Source organism: Myodes glareolus, chromosome 9 (assembly GCF_982192425.1).
Source record: "Myodes glareolus chromosome 9, mMyoGla1.1, whole genome shotgun sequence".
In the NCBI taxonomy this organism is placed as follows: Eukaryota; Metazoa; Chordata; class Mammalia; order Rodentia; family Cricetidae; genus Myodes; species Myodes glareolus.
In genome coordinates this window covers 51,128,974-51,150,876 of record NC_142034.1, presented here as the reverse complement: position 1 = coordinate 51,150,876, position 21,903 = coordinate 51,128,974, and the positions used below count along the sequence as shown (strand labels likewise).

General features: G+C 38.3%; 1 protein-coding gene and 1 non-coding gene across 3 annotated transcripts in view; both read left to right on the top strand.

Annotated features, from left to right (window-relative positions):
• The window catches only part of Ube2g1 (ubiquitin conjugating enzyme E2 G1), a 66,085-nt gene extending 45,996 nt beyond the window's left edge, over positions 1–20,089 (top strand). For both annotated transcript variants that reach the window (XM_048448676.3, XM_048448677.3), the window contains 3 exons: positions 4,604–4,782; positions 7,031–7,154; positions 17,162–20,089. In XM_048448676.3, coding sequence (XP_048304633.1) covers positions 4,604–4,782; positions 7,031–7,117 — 266 coding nt within the window. In that variant the 3' untranslated portion in view covers positions 7,118–7,154; positions 17,162–20,089. The remainder of the gene's footprint in view (positions 1–4,603; positions 4,783–7,030; positions 7,155–17,161) is intronic.
• On the top strand, positions 14,019–14,129 carry LOC125409609 (U6 spliceosomal RNA). Its single transcript, XR_007234844.2, has one exon. It is a non-coding gene; the product is annotated as a U6 spliceosomal RNA (small nuclear RNA).
• Positions 20,090–21,903: the final 1,814 nt, after the last annotated feature.

Here is a 21,903-nt window from a genome sequence, read left to right as displayed (position 1 = left end):
CAAAGTAACATACCTTTTGACTTCAATTTTGAAGCCAAGGTATTTTCAAAATACCTATCTTGGGTTAGTTCAGCAGCATTTATAAACAAAAGTCTTTTAGCAGTTGTTGCTCCTTCCTCAACAATCAAACAATTTAAAGAGAGCATAATAACGTACAGTATCAAGATTCTCTTTGTATTTTTATCTTTGTGTGACTTTACTTTAACCTATTTCTTTTATTTTTACTTTTACTTTTTGAGACAGGTTCTCTGTATATCTTTGTCCTGGAATAACACTGTAGACTAGGCTGTCCTTGAACTCACAGAGATCCTTCTGTCTCTGCCTCCCCAGTACTGGGCTCAAAGGTGTTTGCTACCACACCTTGAACTCACCGAGATCCACGTGTCTCTGCTTCCCCAGTGCTAGGATTAAAGGTGTGTGCTACCACACCTTGAACTCAGAGATCTGTCTGTCTCTGCCTCCCAGGCATTGGGATTAAAGGTGTGTGCTACCACACCTTGAAGTCTCAGAGGTCAACGTACCTCTGCCTCCCAGGCATTGGGATTAAAGGTGTGTTCTACCACACCCAACTACTCTCTTTCTTTCTTCTTACTTTAAGAACTTTAACTCTTATCCTGCATATATTTTTAACATACTGTAAACCAGTTAGAGGTTTTCTTCCTCTTTGAATCTCTCTTTACTGTATATCTCTCTTTTTCTGACCACATGAGTCTTTAAGGAGAGGATTAAAGCCATGGCTTTGACGGCTAGATCCAGTTCATTCCTTAGCTTTCTAGACTCATGGTAGAGGTACCACTGGAGCCTTTTACTGCCACAACTCTATGGCGTTTCAAGGTCCCTGCTAGCAAGCAAGCTGTAGTATTCTGCTCACAGACCACACTCAGTCGGACTGCCTGCCTAAAAGAGTCGGGACAGGACAGGACAGCCCAGAAAACCGGCATTGTAAAACAGCGCAGCTTTTTTCCTGTTACGGCTGAAAACCCGAAAAGCATGCATTCAGCTTTTCATCAACACCGTTTAGGTGTTTCATGGCAAGGACCTCTTAATGAGCTGCAGGGTTTTGCAGCTAGAGCTGAGTCAGGAAGCCTCTCTTAGATGAGAGCGCTTGCTTGCCTCTAGTAAGCAGAGCAGACACGAGAAATTGCTGCTACCATACCAAGAAAACATGCTTTACTCTATTCTTTCCCAAGCTTTCTGTGGATTCCGTTATCCATGTCTGGGCGCCATATGTAACATGAGGGGGCCGGCTTGTTGGGGTTTCCGTCTGACCCGGTACTCCACAGCCGGCAAGCACAAAGAAAATCATTCACAAGACTCCATAAGATTATAAACTGATTGGCCCTTAGCTCTGGCTTCTTAGTAGCTCTTATAACTTTTGTTACCCCATTATCCTTATCTACATTAGCCACATGGGCTCAGTACCTTTCTCAGTGTGACCGCTTACATGTGGCCTCTATGGTGGTCTGCGCAGGAATGGCAGAGGAACCTCCCTGCTTCCCAGAATTCTCCTGTTCTCATTGCATCACCTCTACTTCCTGTCTGGTTTTCCCGCCTATACTGCCTGCCTGGCCAATCAGCGTTTTATTAAAATATGATTGACAGAATACAGACAATTCTCCCGCATCAGAAAAGGGTCAATATCAGTTGTACAAGGTTTTGTTTGGAAAGTTCCTAAAGTTGAGTGTGATTTGGTGTAAGACTCAGTAAGTGTATTATCTAGAAAAAATTAGACTTTATTCTTCAAGTTGTTGAATAATGTGGTGGGTTTTAAGGTTTTTATGGGAATACCTGGCAATTAAGTGAAAGTTCTTGCCATGTAAGGCTGGTAATCTGCTCGATCCTTGGAGCCCATCTTGAGATGGGGATCCCATTACATTACACTAAAGTTTTCCTTTGGCCTCTACAAATGGGCTATAGCATACATGCTCACATATATACACAGTAATAATAAAATAAATTTCAAAAGGATATTATATGGCAAATAATAGTTTTACAGCATGGCTGCATTCCAATTTGGATTGTCTGTTTTGTTTGTTTATTTTTGAGATAGGTTATTCACTGTGCAACTTTGACTGGCCTGAATTACCTCCGTAGATTAGACAGACTTTAAACTCAGAAATTGTCCTGACTTTCTTTTTTTTTTTAATATTTATTTATTTGCTTATTATGTATACAGTATTCTTTCTTCAGTCCAGAAGAGGGCACCAGGTCTCATTACAGATGGTTGTGAGCCACCATGTGGTTGGTGGGAATTGAACTCAGGACCTTTGGAAGAACAGGCAATGCTCTTAACCGCTGAGCCATCTCTCCAGCCCCCCTGCCTTTGTTTTCTAAGTGCCGAGATTAAGGATATGTACTTCTATGCCCAGCCCACAAAGGATTTTCAGGTGGATTTAGGAATAAAGGAATAGAGTAGTAAAGCCAGTTCTAAAGAACATTGAGGTGAAAGGGTAAAAGAAAAAAGGAGAAATCAATAATTTGGCAAAATATGAGTAAATATTAAGTGTATAACTAGCTTATGAGTTACAAAAGAGGACTGGAGAGATGGCTCAGCGGTTAAGAGCACACTGACTGTTCTTCCTGAGGACCCAGGTTCAATTCCCAGCACCCACATGGCAGCTCAGAACTGCCTGAAAATCCAGTTCCAGGGTATCTGACACCTTTACACCAATGCACATAAAATAAAGTTAAATAAACCATAAAAAAAAGAGTTACAATAGGTATCTCATAGAGAACATAGTTGTCACCCAACATGTATTTGGGAAGTTAATTAAAACAGAGATTACTAGAATTTAAACCAGAGATTACTAGAATTTAGAAAAGAAGTATGTAAAAACTTTACTCCTGAGTTTCTGATGGCTGTATAAATTACTTCTTACTAAATGTGAATTGGGAGCTGGAGAGATAGCTCAGCTATTAAAAGCTAGGCTCACAACCAAAAATAAAAGTGTACTTTTTCGACCTGGTGGTGGTGGTGCACTCTTTGAATCCCATCACTTGGGAAGCAGAGGCAGGCCTGATCTACAGAGTGAGTTCCAGGACAGCCATGATTATTACATAGAGAAACCCTGTTGGGGATTGTGGGGGATTGGGGGTTGAGATTAGACATGATTCTAATTTTGGTCATGGAAACATGATCTCTAACGGAAATGGATTTCACCAGCATTTAAGGGATAACCCTTGAAAGCATTACACTAATTGAAATATGACAAACTAAAAGAACAAAAATGTGTGTGATTCTACTTCTGTGAGCTACTTCAGTAATTAAAATAGCGAGAACTGGAATGTTTCTGGATTCTGAAGAGTTGGGGAAACTGAGAACATTGTTTGCATACACAATTTGAATTGAGGAAAATGAATGATGATTATAGTTGCATGTCATTGTGATCCCCGCCCCTCTTCAAGACAGGGTTTCTCTGTATCTTTGACTGTCATGACTGTCATGGAAATCACTCTGTATATCAGGCTGGCCTTGAACTCACAAAGATCCACTGCTTTTTATTTTTAATTCTTAACAAAAATGGTAGAAATTGTAATTTCATCCTATGCCTATGCTGTAATAATAATAATAGAATTCATGCCGGGCGGTGGTGCTACATGTTATCCCAGCACTCAGGAGGCAAAGGCAAGTGTTTCTCAGTGAGTTCGAGACCAGCCTGGTCTACAAAGTGAGTTCTGGAACAGCCAGGACTGTTTCACAGAGAAACCCTGTCTTGAAAACCAAAAACAAACAAAACAAAAATAAGTCATGTCAACAAATATATCATAATAGATAAAAATCTTTAAAGATGTCTCACTTTTGAAGTGATACAAGAAAATAAAAGTCTAAAATTCTAAAGATTTAAATCTAAAGTGATTTAAGATTCTAGGTTAATGGTTGTGTTTTAAAAGCCATTTTTTGGGTGGAGCTCTGAGACAGGGCTTGTTTGGTTTATTTTGCTTTTAGCTCCGCTGTCCTGTCGCTCGCTTTGTAGACCAGGCTGATCTCCAACTCCCGGGGATCCACCTCTCTCTGCCTCGCCAGTACTGGGATTAAAGGAGTGCTCTTAACCACTGAGACATCTCTCTAGTCAGTACCCTCTCCCCATTTAAAATTTTCACTTTTTTTGTTTTTCGAGACAGGGTTTCTCTGTACCTTTGGAGCCTGTCCTGGAACTAGCACTTGTAGACCAGGCTGGCCTTGATCCGCCTCCCTCTGCCTCCTGAGTGCTGGGATTAAAGGCGTGCACCCCCACCGCCCGGCTTAAAATTCTCACTTATTGAACCTTGAGGGCCATCTTAGTAGAATTTGAAAGGAAAACAAGACACAACCGCTGTAAATGCTGGGAATAGAGAGATGGAGAAGTATAAAAGTCATGTCTTTTAATTTAGGGACAGCAGTGGAAGTCTGAATAAACTGTAATTTTAAAGAATGCAATATAGTTAAGTTTAGCTTTGGGTTTTGAGATGGCTTCTGTGCATTTTGTAAAATCTGTAGCATTCTCATAACCTTAGTAGATTGCGTTTGGGAAACTTACATGTGAATGATTTATACTTGTACTTATGGATAAGTATCACATTTGTATAACCAAATTTAAACAATTCTTATTCTATAATTTTACAGTTGATAAAAATGGTGATGTTTGCATTTCTATTCTTCATGAGCCTGGGGAGGATAAATATGGTTATGAGAAGCCAGAGGAACGTTGGTTGCCTATCCATACTGTGGAAACCATCATGATTAGTGTCATTTCTATGCTGGCAGACCCAAATGGAGATTCACCTGCGAATGTAGATGCTGCGGTAAGGTATTTGTTGCTTGACAACTGCTGCTTCCGTCCTTTACCTTTTCATTTTCTCTCTCAATGAAACTCAACTTAAAATTTAGTACTTAGATACGTATTTCTCTTTCTGTGTCTTTATTTGTTTGTTTGTTTGTTTATTTTTCCGGGACAGGGTTTCTCTGTAGCTTTGGAGCTTGTCCTGGAACTCACTCTTGTAAACCAGGTTGGCCTCGAATACACAGAGATCCGCCTGCTTCTCCCCCCCCCCCCCCCCCCCCCAGTACTGGGATTAAAGGCATGCACCACCACCTGGCTTCTGTGTCTTTATTTTTATACAAATAAAAATGTATCACGTATAATTGTTTTGAAATACATAGATAATTTGAGATAGCTAATTTGAACTGGTTGACATGCATTACTTCACTAGTTTTTGTTGTAAGAATAACTAAAATCTATTCTTTCATTAGTATGCAAAGTAATGGATTTCATTATGTTCATGTACATATGGTTGTATCTTGTTGTAGTTTGTTTTGGTTTTAGGACTTTTTTCTTCTAAAGAATAAAGATTAAGGGCTGGAGAGATGGCTCAGCAGTTAAGAGCACTGTCTGCTCTTCCAGAGGCCCTGAGTTCAATTCCCAGCAACCACATGGATGGAGGTTCACAACCATCCACAATCAGATCTGGTGCCCTCTTCTGGCATGTAGGCAGGACACTGTATACATAAATAAATCTTAAAAAAAAAAGAATAAAGATTAAAAATTGCTATTGTCTTTGCTTTCTTTAAATGGATATTATTATAAGAAAGAGAAATATAGACAGACCAGCTATTTTTGTGAGCATTTCCTGGTACCCATTTGTTTGGTTAAAGTTGATTTTTATTGTAATGGAAATGTGTTGGTGCTCTTGCTGGGTGATGTGACAACTGTTGCTCCTGCTTTTTCACTGCAGAACTCAGCAACTCCATATGATGCACCTCAGTTGTCTCAGATAGGAGACAACCTTCATGTTGGCTGTTCCTAATTGTTTCCAATAGTGGAAGTAGCTAATTTTCCAGTTAATTTTAATGTTTTATTTGTAAATTGTAAACTGAAAATTGTGACTTCCAAGGTCTTTCACTTAAAAGTGTATGTGTATGAGAGCTATTTTTTGATTGATTTTTGCTTATTTGGGGATAGGCACATAGTTTATTCTGACTTTTGGAGAGCAGAGGACACCTTTTGGTGTAGCTTTCTTTTCCTAGCATGTGCATCTCTTCTTAACTCAGGTCATCAAGCCTTCTAATCATTGAGCCATTTTGCTGCCTGCCCCTCCTTCTAGTTTAAAAGAGAATTTTTCCAGTTATTGTAATTAGCATAAGAATTTTCTTTTTGTAGTTACCATTCCAGTCCCTTGTAAAACATCTTGCTCTTTTGGTGGGGGTCTGAGAATACTAGGGTTTGAACTTATGCCCTTATGGGCAAATGCCCAGTGCCTGAGCTATATTTCTAGGTGAAAATACTTTGTTTTGAAAAAAATTGGAGTGTCTTGGATTGATTTAAACATTGGAGTGTTTTGGATTGACTTAAACCTAGGTCCTTGCACAAACTAGGCAAGCATGCTAAGCTACAAACCTACCATAACGTTAAAAGAGCTATAACTACAAAAGGATAACTAAAATAGGAGCTGGGCAATGGTGGTGCAGACACTTAACCCCAGCACTTGGCAGAGGCACTTGGATTTCTGTGAGTTCAAGGCCAGCCTGGTTTATAGAATGCATTCTAGGATATCCCGGGCTACACAGAGATTCCCTGTCTCAAAAACTAAACTAAACTAAAATAAGTAAAATGGTGTGGGAGAATTGTCTGTATTCTGTCTATCATATTTTAATAAAACACTGATTGGCCAGGCAGGCAGTATAGGCGGGGAAACCAGACAGGAAGTAGGGGTGGAGCAAAGAGACTGGGAGTATTCTGGAAGCAGAAGCTCCCTCTGCCACTCCTGCGCAGACCACCGAAGAGGCAGCATGTAACTGACCCAGCTGAAAAAGGTACCAAGCCATATGACTAACATAGATCAAAATAATGGGTTAAGATAAGTCATAAGAACTAATAAGTAGCCTGACCTAATGGGCCAATCAGTTTATAATCTTATGGAGTCCTGTGTGTAATTTCCTTTGGGGCTTGCGGGCTGTGGGGTACCAGGCGGCCCCTCATGTTACAGTAAAACTAAAATTTTTATTATAATGGGTTTATAAAAAGTAATTTTGTTTTATTTATTGTATCTGCAGAAAGAATGGAGGGAAGACAGAAATGGAGAATTTAAAAGGAAAGTTGCTCGCTGTGTAAGAAAAAGCCAAGAAACTGCTTTTGAGTGATGTTTATTTAATAGCTAGTAACTTCAATTATTTCAGGGTAAGTTCACTTAAAAAAACATACAACTCTTTTGTCTGTTTTGGTCAAATGCTAATGCTAACTTTTGCAAATTATGTGATTTAGCTATTTTACTTGTATTTATTGGCTTCATTTTATTTCTCCAGTTCTATTTTACTAAGGTTTACTGCTTCTCAGAGCTATAGAATAATCAATTGTTTTCTTCTCTTTTGGGGCATTCAGGTGTTTTTAATTTGCTATTTTTGTCTTAAAATAGCTTTATGGTAATGGTCTCTTTATTTTCACTGGTAGTAACTAAAGGATCTTTTTTTCTTTTTATTTTTTTAATTGTGCTGGCAGTGAAATCAGGACCTTGCACTTCCTTGGGGGGGGGCGGTATCTCATTACTGAGCTAAAACTTAGCCCCTATTGGCAGTAAAATTTCTAGTAATGAAGAAGTCAGTTTGGTTTCTTCCATTTTACCCTATCTTTATCTTCTAATCCTCTTCTGGGCACTGAAGTATCTTGCATCCTCTTATACTGAATATTATATATATGGTAAAAGCTAACTTTTGATTTTTGTTTTTTTGTTTGTTTTTTGTTTTTTTTCCCTGTGGTAGTGAAAGAAAGACCGTAGAGCTTGGAATGAGCCCAGTTGTTAGAGCTATTTATTGTTTAGTACTCATGAAATCCTGGGTTCAGTCCTGGTCTAATTAGATTTTTTGTTGCTGTGATAATATACCAACTTGTTGAGTAGACATCTTGAGTAGAGTTTCTATTGCTTTGATAAAGCACCATGACCAAAATCAACTTTGGATGGAAAAGGCTTAATTCATTCTCACAACTCTTAGGTTTCAACACATCACTGAGGGAAATAATGGCAGGAATTCAATGTAGGGACTTGGAAGTAGAAATTGAAACAGAGGTCATGGAGAAATTTCTTACTAACCAGCTCCTTATGTCTTGCTCGGCCTTTCTTATTTATACAGTTTGAGGCCACATGTCTAGGCGTGGTACCACCTTCATCCCCCACAGCAATCATTAATCAAGAAAATGCCCTATAGACTTGCCTACATGCAGTCTAATAGCGGCATTATCCCAATTGAGGTTTCTCTTACCAAATAACTCTTGCTTCTGTTGACAAACAACAACAACAGAAATCCCAGGAGAGTTGGAAAGGGTTTATTTCAGTTTACAGGTTATAATCCATCATAGAAGGAAGCTGGGGCAGGAATCTAGAGGCAGGAACTGAAAGTGGAAACAATTAGGAATGCCTGTTCTGACTTGCTTATACCATAATTGGCTTAGCCTGCTTTCTTAAACAACCCAGGACCACTTGTCATCCACATTAGGCTGGGCCCTCCCTCATTAATCGTTAATCAAGAAATGCCTCACAGACATTCTTAAAGGTCAATCTGATGAAGACAATTCTTTAACTGATGTTTAATCTTCCCAGGTGACTCTAGTCCAGTGGTTCTCAACCTTGCTAATGCTGCAACCCTTTAATACAGTTCTCATATTTTGGTAACCTCTAACGATAAAACTATTTTCTTCATTACTACTTCATAAGTATAATTTCGCTACTATTATGAATTGTAATGTAAATATCTGTGCCTTTTGATGGTAGGTGATCCCTGTGAAAGGGTCCCAACTTACAGGTAGAGAACTGCTTCTCTAGTTTATGACAAGTTAACAAAAACTATCAACAGATCCCCAGCCCCAACTTAAAACCAGATGTTGTACATTGGAACAGTGGAAGGCAAGAGGACCAGAAGTTCAAGGTCACCTTTGGCTATGTAGCAGATTCAAGACCAGCAGGGAATACATGAGATACTATCTCAAAATTATTAAAAGAAAAACCTTATTTCTAATATATTGCTAACACCATTGGGCAGCCTTTTTTTTTTAAGTTGGTCTTTCCTTTCTCTCTCTCTCTCTCTCTCTCTCTCTCTCTCTCTCTCTCTCTCTTTCTCTCTTTCTTTCTTTTTTCCTTTTCTTTTTTTGGAGACAGGGTTTCTCTGTAGCTTGGAGCCTGTCCTGGAACTAGCTCTTGTAGACCAAGCTAGCCTCAAACTCACAGAGATCTGCCTGCCTCTGCCTTCTGAGTGCTGAGATTAAAGGCATGCACCACCATTGCCCAGCTGGTCTTTTATTTCTTAATAAGGCCAGTAGAGTACATTTTCTCTAAATCTCTAGTCAGTATTATCTTCTATCTAGTAGGGAGTCAAAGATGAAGGACCCCATCTGACTTAGAAAAGGACATTATGTAGATAGATGAGTTGATCACATTTTTTAATTTGAATTAAATGTTGAGGTGTTTAAAACTATGAAATGTGTAGTAGGTGTAGTGATACATGCTTGTATAATCCCAGACCTTGATATACCAGACTGGAGCATTTTGGATTCCTGGTCAGCAGGGACTAGTTAAATTTCTGTGTGAAAAACATAAACGTTTAATAAATGAAGCATTAAAACATTTTCCTGTATTTATTTGTGTCTTTGTATGCCTGTGTATACAAATTAGAATGCATTGACAAGTGTATATGCCATGGCACAAAGGTGGAGATCAGAGGACAACTCGATGGGAACTTGTTCTTTACACCACATGTATCACAGGGATTGAGTGCGGTTGTTGGACTTGAACTGGGTTGTTGCACTGTCTTGCTGGCAGTAACATTCAGCAAATCGTAATTCATGTATATTGCTGTACATACCACCAGTTAGTTTTAAGATACTATACTATATTCATTTGTATGTTTACATATTTGTATATATATGTATATTTATTTGCTTTGTTTGTTTTCTGAGATAGGATCTTACCTTGTAGTCCTGACTGATCTGGACTCACTGTTGATCAGGCTAGCATTGGACTCACAAATCCTCCAGCCTCTGCCACTTGAGTGATGAGATTAAAGCTATGTGCCCACACAGCTGGCTCATGTATATTTTTGTGGTTCTGGGAAATGGAACCCCAGGTCTTGCACATTCTGGACAATCATACTAACACTTGAGTCACACACTCCTACCCCAAATTTTAGAGTTAGAAGTTAGCACACTTCTAAGGTGTCTTGTTTTTTGTTTGTTTTGCTGAGCATAAAGCTTAAAAAATTGTTTAAAAATATTTACTCAAAGGTCCTTGAAATTTGTAATGTTTCTGAAACATTTCTGTTACTTGACCGAGACTTTATTTCATTTTTTGTTAGTTTCTCTGCCCTGTCTTTTGTGAGTCTTATCTTTTGATTGAAATTGGGATCCTAAGATGGGAGGAAAGAGAAGCAAATCTGTTTTCTACAGATCAACACTGTTACTTTGTATGCCACTAGAAATGATGGTTTCTGTTGTTTTGCATCATAGATAAGGGTATTAACAATTCTTTATTGCTTTGTAATTATTCCAAATTTAGTGATCTCAAACAACATTTGTTATCTTATACTTCTAAGGGCCACTCAATCCCCTACATGTAGACTTATTTAACTCCTGACTTTACGTCCCTCACATAGCTGAAGGACAGGTACAGGTGTTGATGGTTAGACTGTGCAGTCAAGATACCTTAAGACAAGCTGGGATGATCTATATCAATGCTTACTTAGGTAGTTGTGTGCAGTATATATTTGTCTTTGGGTGTTGGCTGGAGTCCTTCTTTGGCTCTTTTTTAAATTTATTTTTTAATCAAAAAATAATATTTACATATATTTTGCCTTTTGTGTCCAAGGAGACAAGAACAGGGTTTCCAGATCTCCTAGAATCAGAGTTTACCAACAATTGTGAGGTACTGTGTGGGCAACTGAACAAGAATTCTCTGGAAGTCCACTAAGGATCTTAACTGCTGAGCTATTTCTCTAATCTCCTTCTTTGATTCTTGTCACATGGTGGTCACCAGAAATCAACTCATAATATGGCAGGTGTTTCATCAGAGAGAGCAGAAAGAGGGTAAGAGTGGATTCAGAATTAAGTGTGGTAGATATTACTGTCTCCTGTCCATAAGAAACAGTATACCCAACCTGGTGGAAATGTTGCCTACAGATAAAACATAGCTGAATTCCTACCTGGGGACTGCCTTCATGACACCACTTCTTGGTGGTTATTTGAACATGATAGATTGCAGTTTTGGGGTTTCTGAAGGGTCATCAAAATGTGACGCTTACCTTTGATTCAGCAAGCCCCTCCAATAAAAGTGGCTCACTTCCTTTGAGTTCCTTAAAAAATAAATAAATAAGGCAGAGACTTTCTACATAGCACAGGCTAACCTGGAACTCAGAGATCTGCTTGCCTCTACCTCAAGTTGTAGAATCAAAGGTGTGTACCCCTATACCTGATTCATTTTGATCTTTGAGAACACTTCCTTGTAAACCCCACATAAGCAGATTTAAGCCCCACCATCTGCAATTAGAAAGCATTGTAAGACTCAAGCACAGCAAGAGCACACACTGCTCAAAAGAGAATATGAGTTCTAGTCTCAATACCCACATCAGATAGCTCATAACTGCCTGTGACTCCAACTCTGTAATGTCTGACACCTTCTGGCTTCCATTGTGACCTGCTTACACACATAGACATGAAAGTACAAAGAAATCATTCGGTAAAAAAATAGGGACAGGCAATGCAGGCAGATCTAATTTTAATGCCGTCCTGGTCTACAAAATGAATTCTGAGATAGCCAGGGATACACAGAGAAAACCCTGTCTCCAAAAACCAAAAGAAAAGCTTGCCTAGTTGGAAATTTGGTTTGTGAATTCTGAGAGCAATTTCTTACAAATACGTGTGTGTATATATATCTGTGTCTGCCTCTGTCCCTCCCAAGTAGTCATAGTTTATTTTCTGTTTGAGAATGTACTGCCAAGTAGTTATCCTAAGGATTTGGTCAGTTTTATATTTAGATCATTTAAAGATTCAATTCTATATTTGCTTAAGATCAAGAGTTCTGAATGGGTCTATTGAGTTGGTCCAGTGTTAAAACTGACTGTTCAAAGCCTGACAGTAGTTTAGTTTACAGGACCCACATGGTAGAAGGAGAGAACTGACTTCCAAAAGTTATCCTTTGACTTTCACCCATATACCAGGGCATACAGAATAAATAAAATATAATTTAAAAAAGAAAAAGTCCTGAACTATTGAGCCTCTCTGATCACCTAGATTCTAGATTCTAATAAAATAAAGGGGAAAAGTGAAAACTCAACTAAACACACTATAGGACTTACCTCTCTCTCTCTCTCTCTCTCTCTCTCTCTCTCTCTCTCTCTCTCTCTCTCTCTCTCTTTTTCCTTTTCTTGGGGAGGGGGTCTTTTTGAGACAGGGTTTCTCTGTAGCTTTGGATCCTGTCCTGGAACTATCTCTAAAGATCAGACTGGCCTCGAACTCACAGAGATTCACCTACCTCTGCCTTCCAAGTGCTGGGATTAAAGATGTGTGCCACCACCACCCGCTTTTACTCATTTTTCTAATAACTAAAACTATCTTCCCTAAATTTAAAGATCTGGTATAAATACAGAAAGTAAATCTATAAATAAAGAAAAATATCAAGGCTGATCTACAAATAGAGTTCCAGGATACCCCCTCCAAAGAGAAGGGGACAGTCTCTGTTTCTTCCAATTGATTTTTACTTGAATGTTAGAACTTAGTGGAACAGTTCCTCTGAAGATAAACATCTCCAGATTTAAGAAATAAGAGTAGATACTAGGAGATAGCTTAGTTAATAGAGTGCTTGCTATATGCAAGTGTGAACATTTGAGTTCTGATCCTTAGCACCCAACCATGGTAGCACTCATCCATCCCTCTGTATTTCCTGTGCTGAGGAGATGGTAAAAAAGCAGCTCATATTGGAGGTCGTTGACCAGCCTATCTAGGGAAATTGAGCTCCTGGTTTAGTGAGATCCTGTGCCAAAAAGTAAGGTGTGGGTTGGGGGACTGGAGAGATGGCTCAGTGGTTAAGAGCACTGACTACTTATTCCAGAGACCGTGAGTTCAATTCCCAATAATCACATGATCTGATTGATACCCTCTTCTGGCATAAAGTCAATAGAGTGCTCATACACATACAGTAAATACAGAAATCTTAAAAAGAAAAAAGTTGGGGAAGCTGACACCATGAGGGAATAAGGAACTTGCTGCTAAGTCTGACTACCAGAGTTCAATTCCCATAACTAAGGAGAAAACCTACTTTTGCAAAGTCCTACTTTCCTGATTTCCACATGCATAAATTTCTCTACATAAACACACATAACACTTAGTGTTTTTAAAAATTTGGGGAAGAAAACGGGAATGACTGAGGAAGATGCCCAATGTCGACTTAATGGTTTCTACATATACACAAAAGAAGCCAGAATAAGGAAGTGGCTGTTTGAGACAAATAACTATTGAATTTTATATATTTGTAGTTTTTTAAAAAATATTTATTTATTTATTTTGTATACAATATTCTGTCTGTGTGTGTATGCCTGGAGGCCAGAAGAGGGCACCAGACCCCATTCCAGATGGTTGTGAGCCACCATGTGGTTGCTGGGAATTGAACTCAGGACCTTTGGAAGAACAGGCAGTGCTCTTAACCTCTGAGCCATCTCTCCAGCCCATATTTGTAGTTTTTTGAAAGTATGACTTAACAGTGCCGCTAGAAGTTAATAATTAGGACATGGTTATGTGGCTTTTAGTTCAACATCATTGTTTGATACGAGTAAGTTCCCACATTTATCTTTTCTAGAAAAAAAATTAAAGATTTTTGGAGAGAAACTTTTCTTTGAACCTAATTTAACTGAAAGGGGTTTGACAAGGTTATCCTAATTCATTGAAATGCTCTTGATAGCTGTGTTTGATACTAAAAGGCTTAGTTGCCTGACTTTCGGTGTTCAATGACTTGGCAGTTACGTGTCTCTTTAATGTTTTTTAAGATTTTTTTAAAAAGAAACATCTCCAGTGCGCGCTTCGGCAGCATATATACTAAAAAAAATTGGAACGATACAGAGGAGATTAGCATGGCCCCTGCGCAAGGATGACACGCAAATTCGTGAAGCGTTCCATATAAAAAAAAATTTTAAAAAGAAAAAAAAAAGAAACATCTCCAGTCAACTGTTTCTTGGTCCTGAAATTTCTCATTGTGTATATCATAGGGAAATGATTATGGGATGTCCCACTCTGTACCTGTTTCTCTTTTAGACCTGGGAGATTGATAGCCAAGTGCTAACTTTGTAAAAACATTCAGTGACATTACCTCAAAGTTACACTTCTGCTGTGTAACGTTGTCCTTTGAGTTTTATTTTATGTCTTTATATTTTCTATTGAGACATATTTCTACACACATGTATTTGTTACAAATAGTCAACTGTCACCCTGAGGAAGGTAATATAGTCCTGACTGGTGAATCTCATTCTTTGTAGAGGTAAGGCAGACAAATGATTAGTACAACTCTTTTGCCAAGGAGTTTAGTAGTAGTTGTATGTTTTAGACTTATTCCCAGGAACTCTTAAATTGTAAATCAGGCACATGTAATACTGCAGATTTGTTTCACACCATTCTTCCTCCAATAGAGCTTTTGCAGGCTTTTTTGGCAGGGATGTTCTCTATGGAGCCCTGGCTGTCCTAGAACACAGAGATTCGCCTACCTCTGTCTCCTAAGTGCTATGTTCTAAGGCGTGGGCTGAGCCACCACTACCTGGCTCAGTAGAGCTTTTGATGTAGTTGAATTTTGGGGTGATGGTAAGATAAATTTTACTCTTGGCTTAATAAGATTGATTAAATTTCATGTCTTATGTGAATTGGCTTTTCTATTTAAATTTTATTACTTGACTCCCTAGAGATCTTCTGCTTGCTTTTACCCAAAATTGTGCTTGGCATTAGATGTGGGTTTCTGGGAATATTTGTTATGGTGGTTTAAATGAGAATGGCCCCTTCCACTCAAGAGGATTGAATGCTTGGTCCCCAGTTGGTGAAATTGTTTGGTTGGGAATGATTAGAAGTTGTGGCCTTCTTGGAGGAGATGTGTCACTGGGGGAGGGTTTTGAGGTTTCAAAAGCCCAAGAATCCCCAGTTAGCTCTCTCTCTCTACCTCCTACTTATGGATCAGGATGTAAGCTCTCAGCTACTGCCTCAGCGCCATGCCTGCCTGCCTGCTGCCATTCTCCCTGCAATGATGGTCATGGACTCACCCTCTGAAACTGTAAGCCACAAATAAACTCTTTCATCTATAAGTTACCTTGGTCATGGTGTCTTATCATAGCAATAGAAAAGCAGCTAAGACACATGGTCTAAAATGGAGTGGTAATGGGAGCTATCTTTGTGTTCTGTCCCTGTCCTACACTCAAAGCACACATTAATAGACTAAAGGCTCTACAATGGCCACTCTTAAATAGGATTAAAATAACTTCATCCTTGTGTTTTTCTGACTAGAAGCTATCATTGTTAGCTGTGTGATCAAATCTCACTTTTCTCTGCAAAGGGGGGAAATGTCATGTGATGATTTTATTTATCCAGGATTGCAAAACACTACTTGGCACATTATAAGCATTTGATAAGATGGTAGCTTTTTTAAAAAAGTATGTGTCTTTAAATTTTTTTACATTTGTTTTTATTTTATGTGTTTGAATATTTTGCCTGTACATATGTCTGTGCACCATATTTGTGCAGTGCTTGTGGAGGCCAGAAGAGGACACCAGTTGTCACTGGAACTGGAGTTACAGACAGTTAAGTTACCATGTGGGTGCTGGGAACTGAACCAGGTCTTCTGGTAGAGTAGTCAGTGCTTTTAACTACTTAGTCATTTCTCTAGCGCCTGCGTGTGCTGTTGGATTTGAGGCTATCATTTGTGGGAGGTTCAGTGAGAAAAATGGATTTGAAGTGAATGTACAAAATTGACTAAAATCAAGCAAGTTGAAAAGTAATTTTAAATTGTTTTTCTTTTTTTTAAAAAAAACTATTTTTATTTTATGTACATTGGTGTTTTGCCTGTATGTATGTCTGGGTGATGATGTCAGATCTCTTGGAACTGGAGTTATAGACAGCTGTGAGATGCCATGTGGGTGCTGGGAATTGAACCTGGTTCCATTCAGAAAGGCAGTCTGTGCTTTCAACCTCTGAGCCATCTCTCCAGCCCCTTAAATTGTTTTTCTGCACATCAATATTTCTAAATTTCCAAGTCACTTTTATTAATTTTAAATTTGTGTGTGTGTGTGTGTGTGTGTGTGTGTGTGTGTGTGTGTGTGTGTGTGCGCGCACGCGCGCGCATAAGTGCAGATGTCCACAAAGACCCAAGATTTTATATCCCTTGGACCTGAAATAACAAGCCACTCAACTTGGGTGCTAGGAGCCTAACTCATGTTCTCTCTAAGAGCAAGATGTGCTGTTTACTGCTGAATCATCTCTCCAACACCAAATTACTTTTAAATAATCCATTTGTGATTTCTGGATGTGATGTATTTGAAAACATTTGGAATATTGAATAATCTGAAATGCTGCTGTAAAATATAGCTGGTTATTTAATATCTACATTGCTCAGTATGACTGCCACTAGCCACATAAGGCCAGCTTGGCCAAATATCCGAAATTGACTTTTAAACTTTTAAAGATTTATTTTAAAACATTTCTTCAGCTATTTTTATCTACATATGAGTGTTTTGCCTGCATGTTTATAAGTGTGTTAGAAAGTATCAGATTCCCTGAAACAAATGGTTGTGAGCTAACATGTGAGTGCTGGGAGTCTAACTCAGATTCTCTGTAAGAGTAACAAATCTTCATACCTGCTGAACTATTACTCCAACCCATAAACAATTATGCTTTTAAAGACAAGGCCTTGCTGTGTAACCCTGGCTGTCCTCAAATTCATGTTTTTGGGGGTCTCAACTTTGAGGGCTGGGATTAGAGGTAGGTATTACCTTCCTAGCCCCTTAATTTCTTTTAGTTTCATAATTTAAATGTACAAGTGTACAGCTATTTGTGGTTAGCAGCCACTATATGATAAACAAGCACATAAGTAAACATCAAATGAAATTATGAATATAAGTAATAAGTTCTGTTCAATTATTTATTTGTAGTTTATTAAATAATGCTGTTTGTTTTTGTTGTAGGTCTCCAATTGAGAAACATGGCACTGTTTTTCCTGCACTCTACCCACCTATTGCTGGACTTCTGTTGTAACAAGTTGGCAAACTCTGGCTGGAACTGGGCTGCAATAAAACATGCCAGTCATTAATGCTGACAAAAGCCTAACAAGTGCCAACTTACAGATGATTACGCATTTTGAATTCTAATGAACTGTTTTAACCTTCAGGAAGAATTGTAAAGACCTGTACATAGCACAACATGATCCGGATAATATATATACTGTTCATGTACATCCACAAACACACCTTGTACCAAATAATGCTTTCTTGTAGTAGAATAAGAATCGTGTAAATTCTAAAAGACTTTAGCAGGTTTTCTTTTCCTATTCATCGTTTCTTATCAGTTCAAAAAGATTCCTTAAAGCATGTCAGGTGAAAACCAATAAGGATTAAAAGTTTCCATATAATTTCCTTTAAACCATTGAGTCTTCATTACACTCTTTCCATTTACTAATCTTTTGTATTTTCTTTGTTTTGCCACACTTCCTTTTATCTCTTCTATCTGCCAGAAAGTTCTCAAATCACTTAGTTAAAATACTGAAATACTAGTAAATTACTTGATTTTTCACGATGACCTCAGTGGGGTCATCACTAGGTGCTTTGTCCTTTTATACTTGGATTCACCCATCTCTTGGATTGGATGTAGCAATAACATTTTCTGGCTGTTGAGAGCTCTTGATTCTAGTCATTATCTCCTGAGAACTTTAAAAGAAAAAAGAAAAAAAAAAGTAAGGTCTGTTCTAACTAAGTTCAACTTAGTTAAATTTATTCCAAACAATGCAAAAATCTAGATTTGGTTTTATTTTTGCCCTTAAGTTGCCTAATATTAAGGTTGGATGAATAAAGCATGCACAACTACAGGCTTTCTACATCTGGGATTGCTATTAAAAATGCTATTTGTCCTCTTACCCTTATCCTTAGTCCTTTATTTCTTTGTTTCTTCTTTACTGCAGATTTTCCTCACCTATTGTACAAAGAAATTGCGATGTATATTTTCATGTAATTTGATTTTGGAATTTTTGTCACCTTATGTAGTGAGTTCTTCCAAAATATAATTTTTTTCCAATAATTGTCAAGGTGTTGGCTTTTCTTGTATTAAATGAAGGCTATAGTACTAAATACCAGAGAAGTGCAGTTTAGAAAAATCTCAGGTTGATTCCTTATGCAAACAAACTTAATACTTGAAAATCTCATGGCCATGGCAGTATATGTATTGGGTTCTGTCTAGATTCTTTATCTGAATCTAAAACCATTATAGGGGTGAGTCTTTGCTAACTGACATACATAGTGCACTTAGATTTTTGTTTGAGCATAAGTATGTTTTCTAGACAATTTCTAAAACAACTTCAGTGATGGGTAATGGTAGTATGTTCGGTGTTAAAGACAGGCCTGCGCTCCTGTCTGGTTTTAGCTGAGAATGGAAAGTAATGTTTGGAATATAAGAGGTAGAGCATAAGACTGTACCTGTTACTTGATGGTGTTTGTGAGAATAGGTGGGCCTCTGCTCCATGGGGTTTGGATAAGTCTTTTATCAGAAGAGGGAATAAAAGTTTTCCTGTCAAAGCCAGATCTTTCAATCTCTTAAGTCTTTTTTAAAGTAGAGTGGAAATGGACAAGGATGTAGTTATGATACAGCATTTAAATTTTTAAATCAAAGTTTTCTTGGGAGCGTTGTAAAATCTCATAAACATTGTCAAAACCCTTAAGTGTGTAGCAACTGTGAACACCTTGATTTGATTTCACTGGAGCCCAGTTCTCTTTAAGAACTTTTAGACACCCTTTTTCCCCCAGACTAGAAGTTATCCTATAGTGCTTTTGTCCTCCTATAAGGGCCTGGGAATGCAATCCTCTTCACTCTCCATTCAGAAATTGTCCTTACAGTGGTTGCTTTGGCAGTGCGGAATTTTTGCTCTCCTATTGCTATGATTCTAGCTGACAGTTGAATTAAAATCCAGGGTTTGACTACTCTGCAAGTAAATGACTCAGGGACAGCTATTTCTGAACTTACAAGTGCCACGGTAATGTACTTATTTTAGGATAACCGTGTGGTTCTTTGTGCTAGATCAAGGACTGCTGGAGAGCCAAGAGTGACTGCCTTTATCCTGAAACTCTTTCCCCTCCTGGTGCCCTGACCATCTCTACATATGAAACAGAAGCCTAAATGTTAGGGCTTACTTTCCTATCAGAGATGTCATCTGTGCCTTTTCTAGTGTTCATCTGACAATGTGGATTTAAATGCCTCTACATTTGATTTAAAACTCACACTCAGGTGGCTTTTGTCCCACTAATGCATCATTAGTGTGAGGCAATTCTGTTTTAGAAAAAATTCCATTCCCTACCCCAAACCTTTGCCATCTGTGTCAGCCATCAGCTACATCTACAGAGTTTTTTAGATTATAGAACTGTTACTTAGTTTATTCCAAGTTCTTGTAGAGGCTTACAAATTTCAGTCTATGTTTGTAATGAGATGATATTGGTGGCTTTATAGCGTTATGAGTTTAAAATCCACACAGTGATTTCTTTGTCATTAGAAGGTAACGCTTGAACGTTTTAGTTCTCTGATCACCTGGGTGTCATAGTATCATTTAATGGCCTTTGTTCCCAGTTGTGAAGTTTTATTTATATGCAAGCCTGCCCACTTTGGGTCTTGGTGCCTGTGTATCTTTGTCTGGTCTCTAGTTGGTGGAATTACCTTCTTTTTGTACTGCCACTTCCCAACATTTTTGAAGTTTGACATAATGTTGCTTCATTCCAGTTTTTTTTTTTTAGTTCTGTAATTTGTTGACTGTATTTAACTATGTGAGTTTTGTTGTGATGTTTACTGTATTGTAAAGCACCTTAATCATGTAATGGGTGCTCTATAAATCAATAAATGATGACTTAGAGGCTGTATTATGACCTATTTTGGTTTTAGGTGCAGGTCTCAAGGAAGTTGTGCGATGCTTTCTGTATAAACAGCATATGATATCAAATGATACATACAGAAACCTTGATAACTATCACAAGCTTTATTTAAAGATGAAATTTGAAAACAGGAGTTAAAATTTGACTTCCAGTCTGTGGTAAAATACTCTTTATATTTCCAATACATGATCAAACATAATTTCAGTTCATGGTGAGTTAGAAGCTTAAAGTGAACAGTTGGTAGAACATTATTGGGAATCTGTCTTGCTTAAACTAGGCTGGCTCTACATTAGAGATCAGCTAATCTATGAGAAACCTAGACTCAAAAGTGAACTGGCTGAGACCACCTCCCTCCAAGCAGATTGACATTCCTACTGGGTGAGATTTAGTGGCGAAAGAGACAAGAATGAACTCTTCCTTCCTTCCTTCTTTTTTCTTTCTTTCTTTTTTTTTTTTTTTGGTTTTTGAGACTGAGTTTTTTTGTAGCTTTGGAACTAGCTCTTGTAGAACAGACTGGCTTTGAACTCATAAAAATCTGCCTGCTTCTGCCTCCTGAGTGCTGGGAGGCACCACTCCCCGGCTCACTTTCTTTTAAAGATAACAGTATCTAGCTAACTTCTTGTCTTGAGTCCTTAGTTTATGTGCATTTAGTGTTAGAACTGATAACAGACTTGATGTATTGATGATGATGCTCATCTATAAGTTCCTAGTGACTGTTTAGCCTCTTCATTACAAATCGAAAGAATATGGAGCCAGATATCTTAAAGCTGAATTAGAAACATGAAGAAAATTCTAGTCCTGATAAATATTTTTGGAATGAAGTTACTATAGAAGAGTTTGGGTGTTGCCTATGGTTTCAATTTTATACTTAATCACCATTCCTAGGTAAATAGAAAGATCATTTTCATGTTGCTTCAAATGCAGATAAACAGGTTGTTAACTATTATGTTCTGTGTGCTAGGCCCTAGGCTTCCAAGGAATTTTTCCCCCTTGCCCTCAAGAAGATACAGGAGTAACCAATTTAAACTTCATTTTCTGGAAGCCTGTAGAACTCAACAGAATTTAGTTTGCAGAGAAAATTACTTTCTGGCTATGGTATTTCCGGGTGTTTGATTTCAGGTGTGCAGTCTGGCTGCCAAGGTAGGATTAGATTTTTTGACTTGCTGAATTGGTACCTATACACTGACCTTTAATGATAGGATCACAGACTTTTGAATCCTATTCACATATGAATTAAAAGAGTTTTGACAGACAGAAGTTGCACAGAAAGTCCTGGCAAGAAAAATGACTCTTCCTGAGCAGTATTCATTAGAAATAATTGTAGTGCTGAGGGTGTTACCCAGTGTCAAAGGACTTGCTTAACATTCAGATCCCTGGACTTAATCCCTAACACCACAAACAGACAAAGGGCTGGAGAGATGGCTCAGTTTGGTAGAGTGTTTACCGTGTAAATATGAGGACCACAGTTCAGACCTCCATCACAGCAGTTCTTGCCTAAAATTCCAGTGCCGGGAAGGTGATTAGGAGGTCTCTGCTTGGCTTGTCAGTCCATCCAAATATGTAAGCTCCTGTTTCTGTGAAAGACTATCAAAACGTGAGCAGGGTGTGTTGGGGTACACCTTTAATCCCAGCATGCTGGAGGCAAAGGCCTCCAGTTTGAGGCTATCCTAGTCTATAGTGAGAGTTCTAAGATAACCAGGGATATATGCATAGACCCTTTCAATAAAATAAGGTGAAGAGCAAATGAGTAAGGTACCTGGAGCTTTGGCCTCTGCAAACATGCAACATGCTACACCTTTACA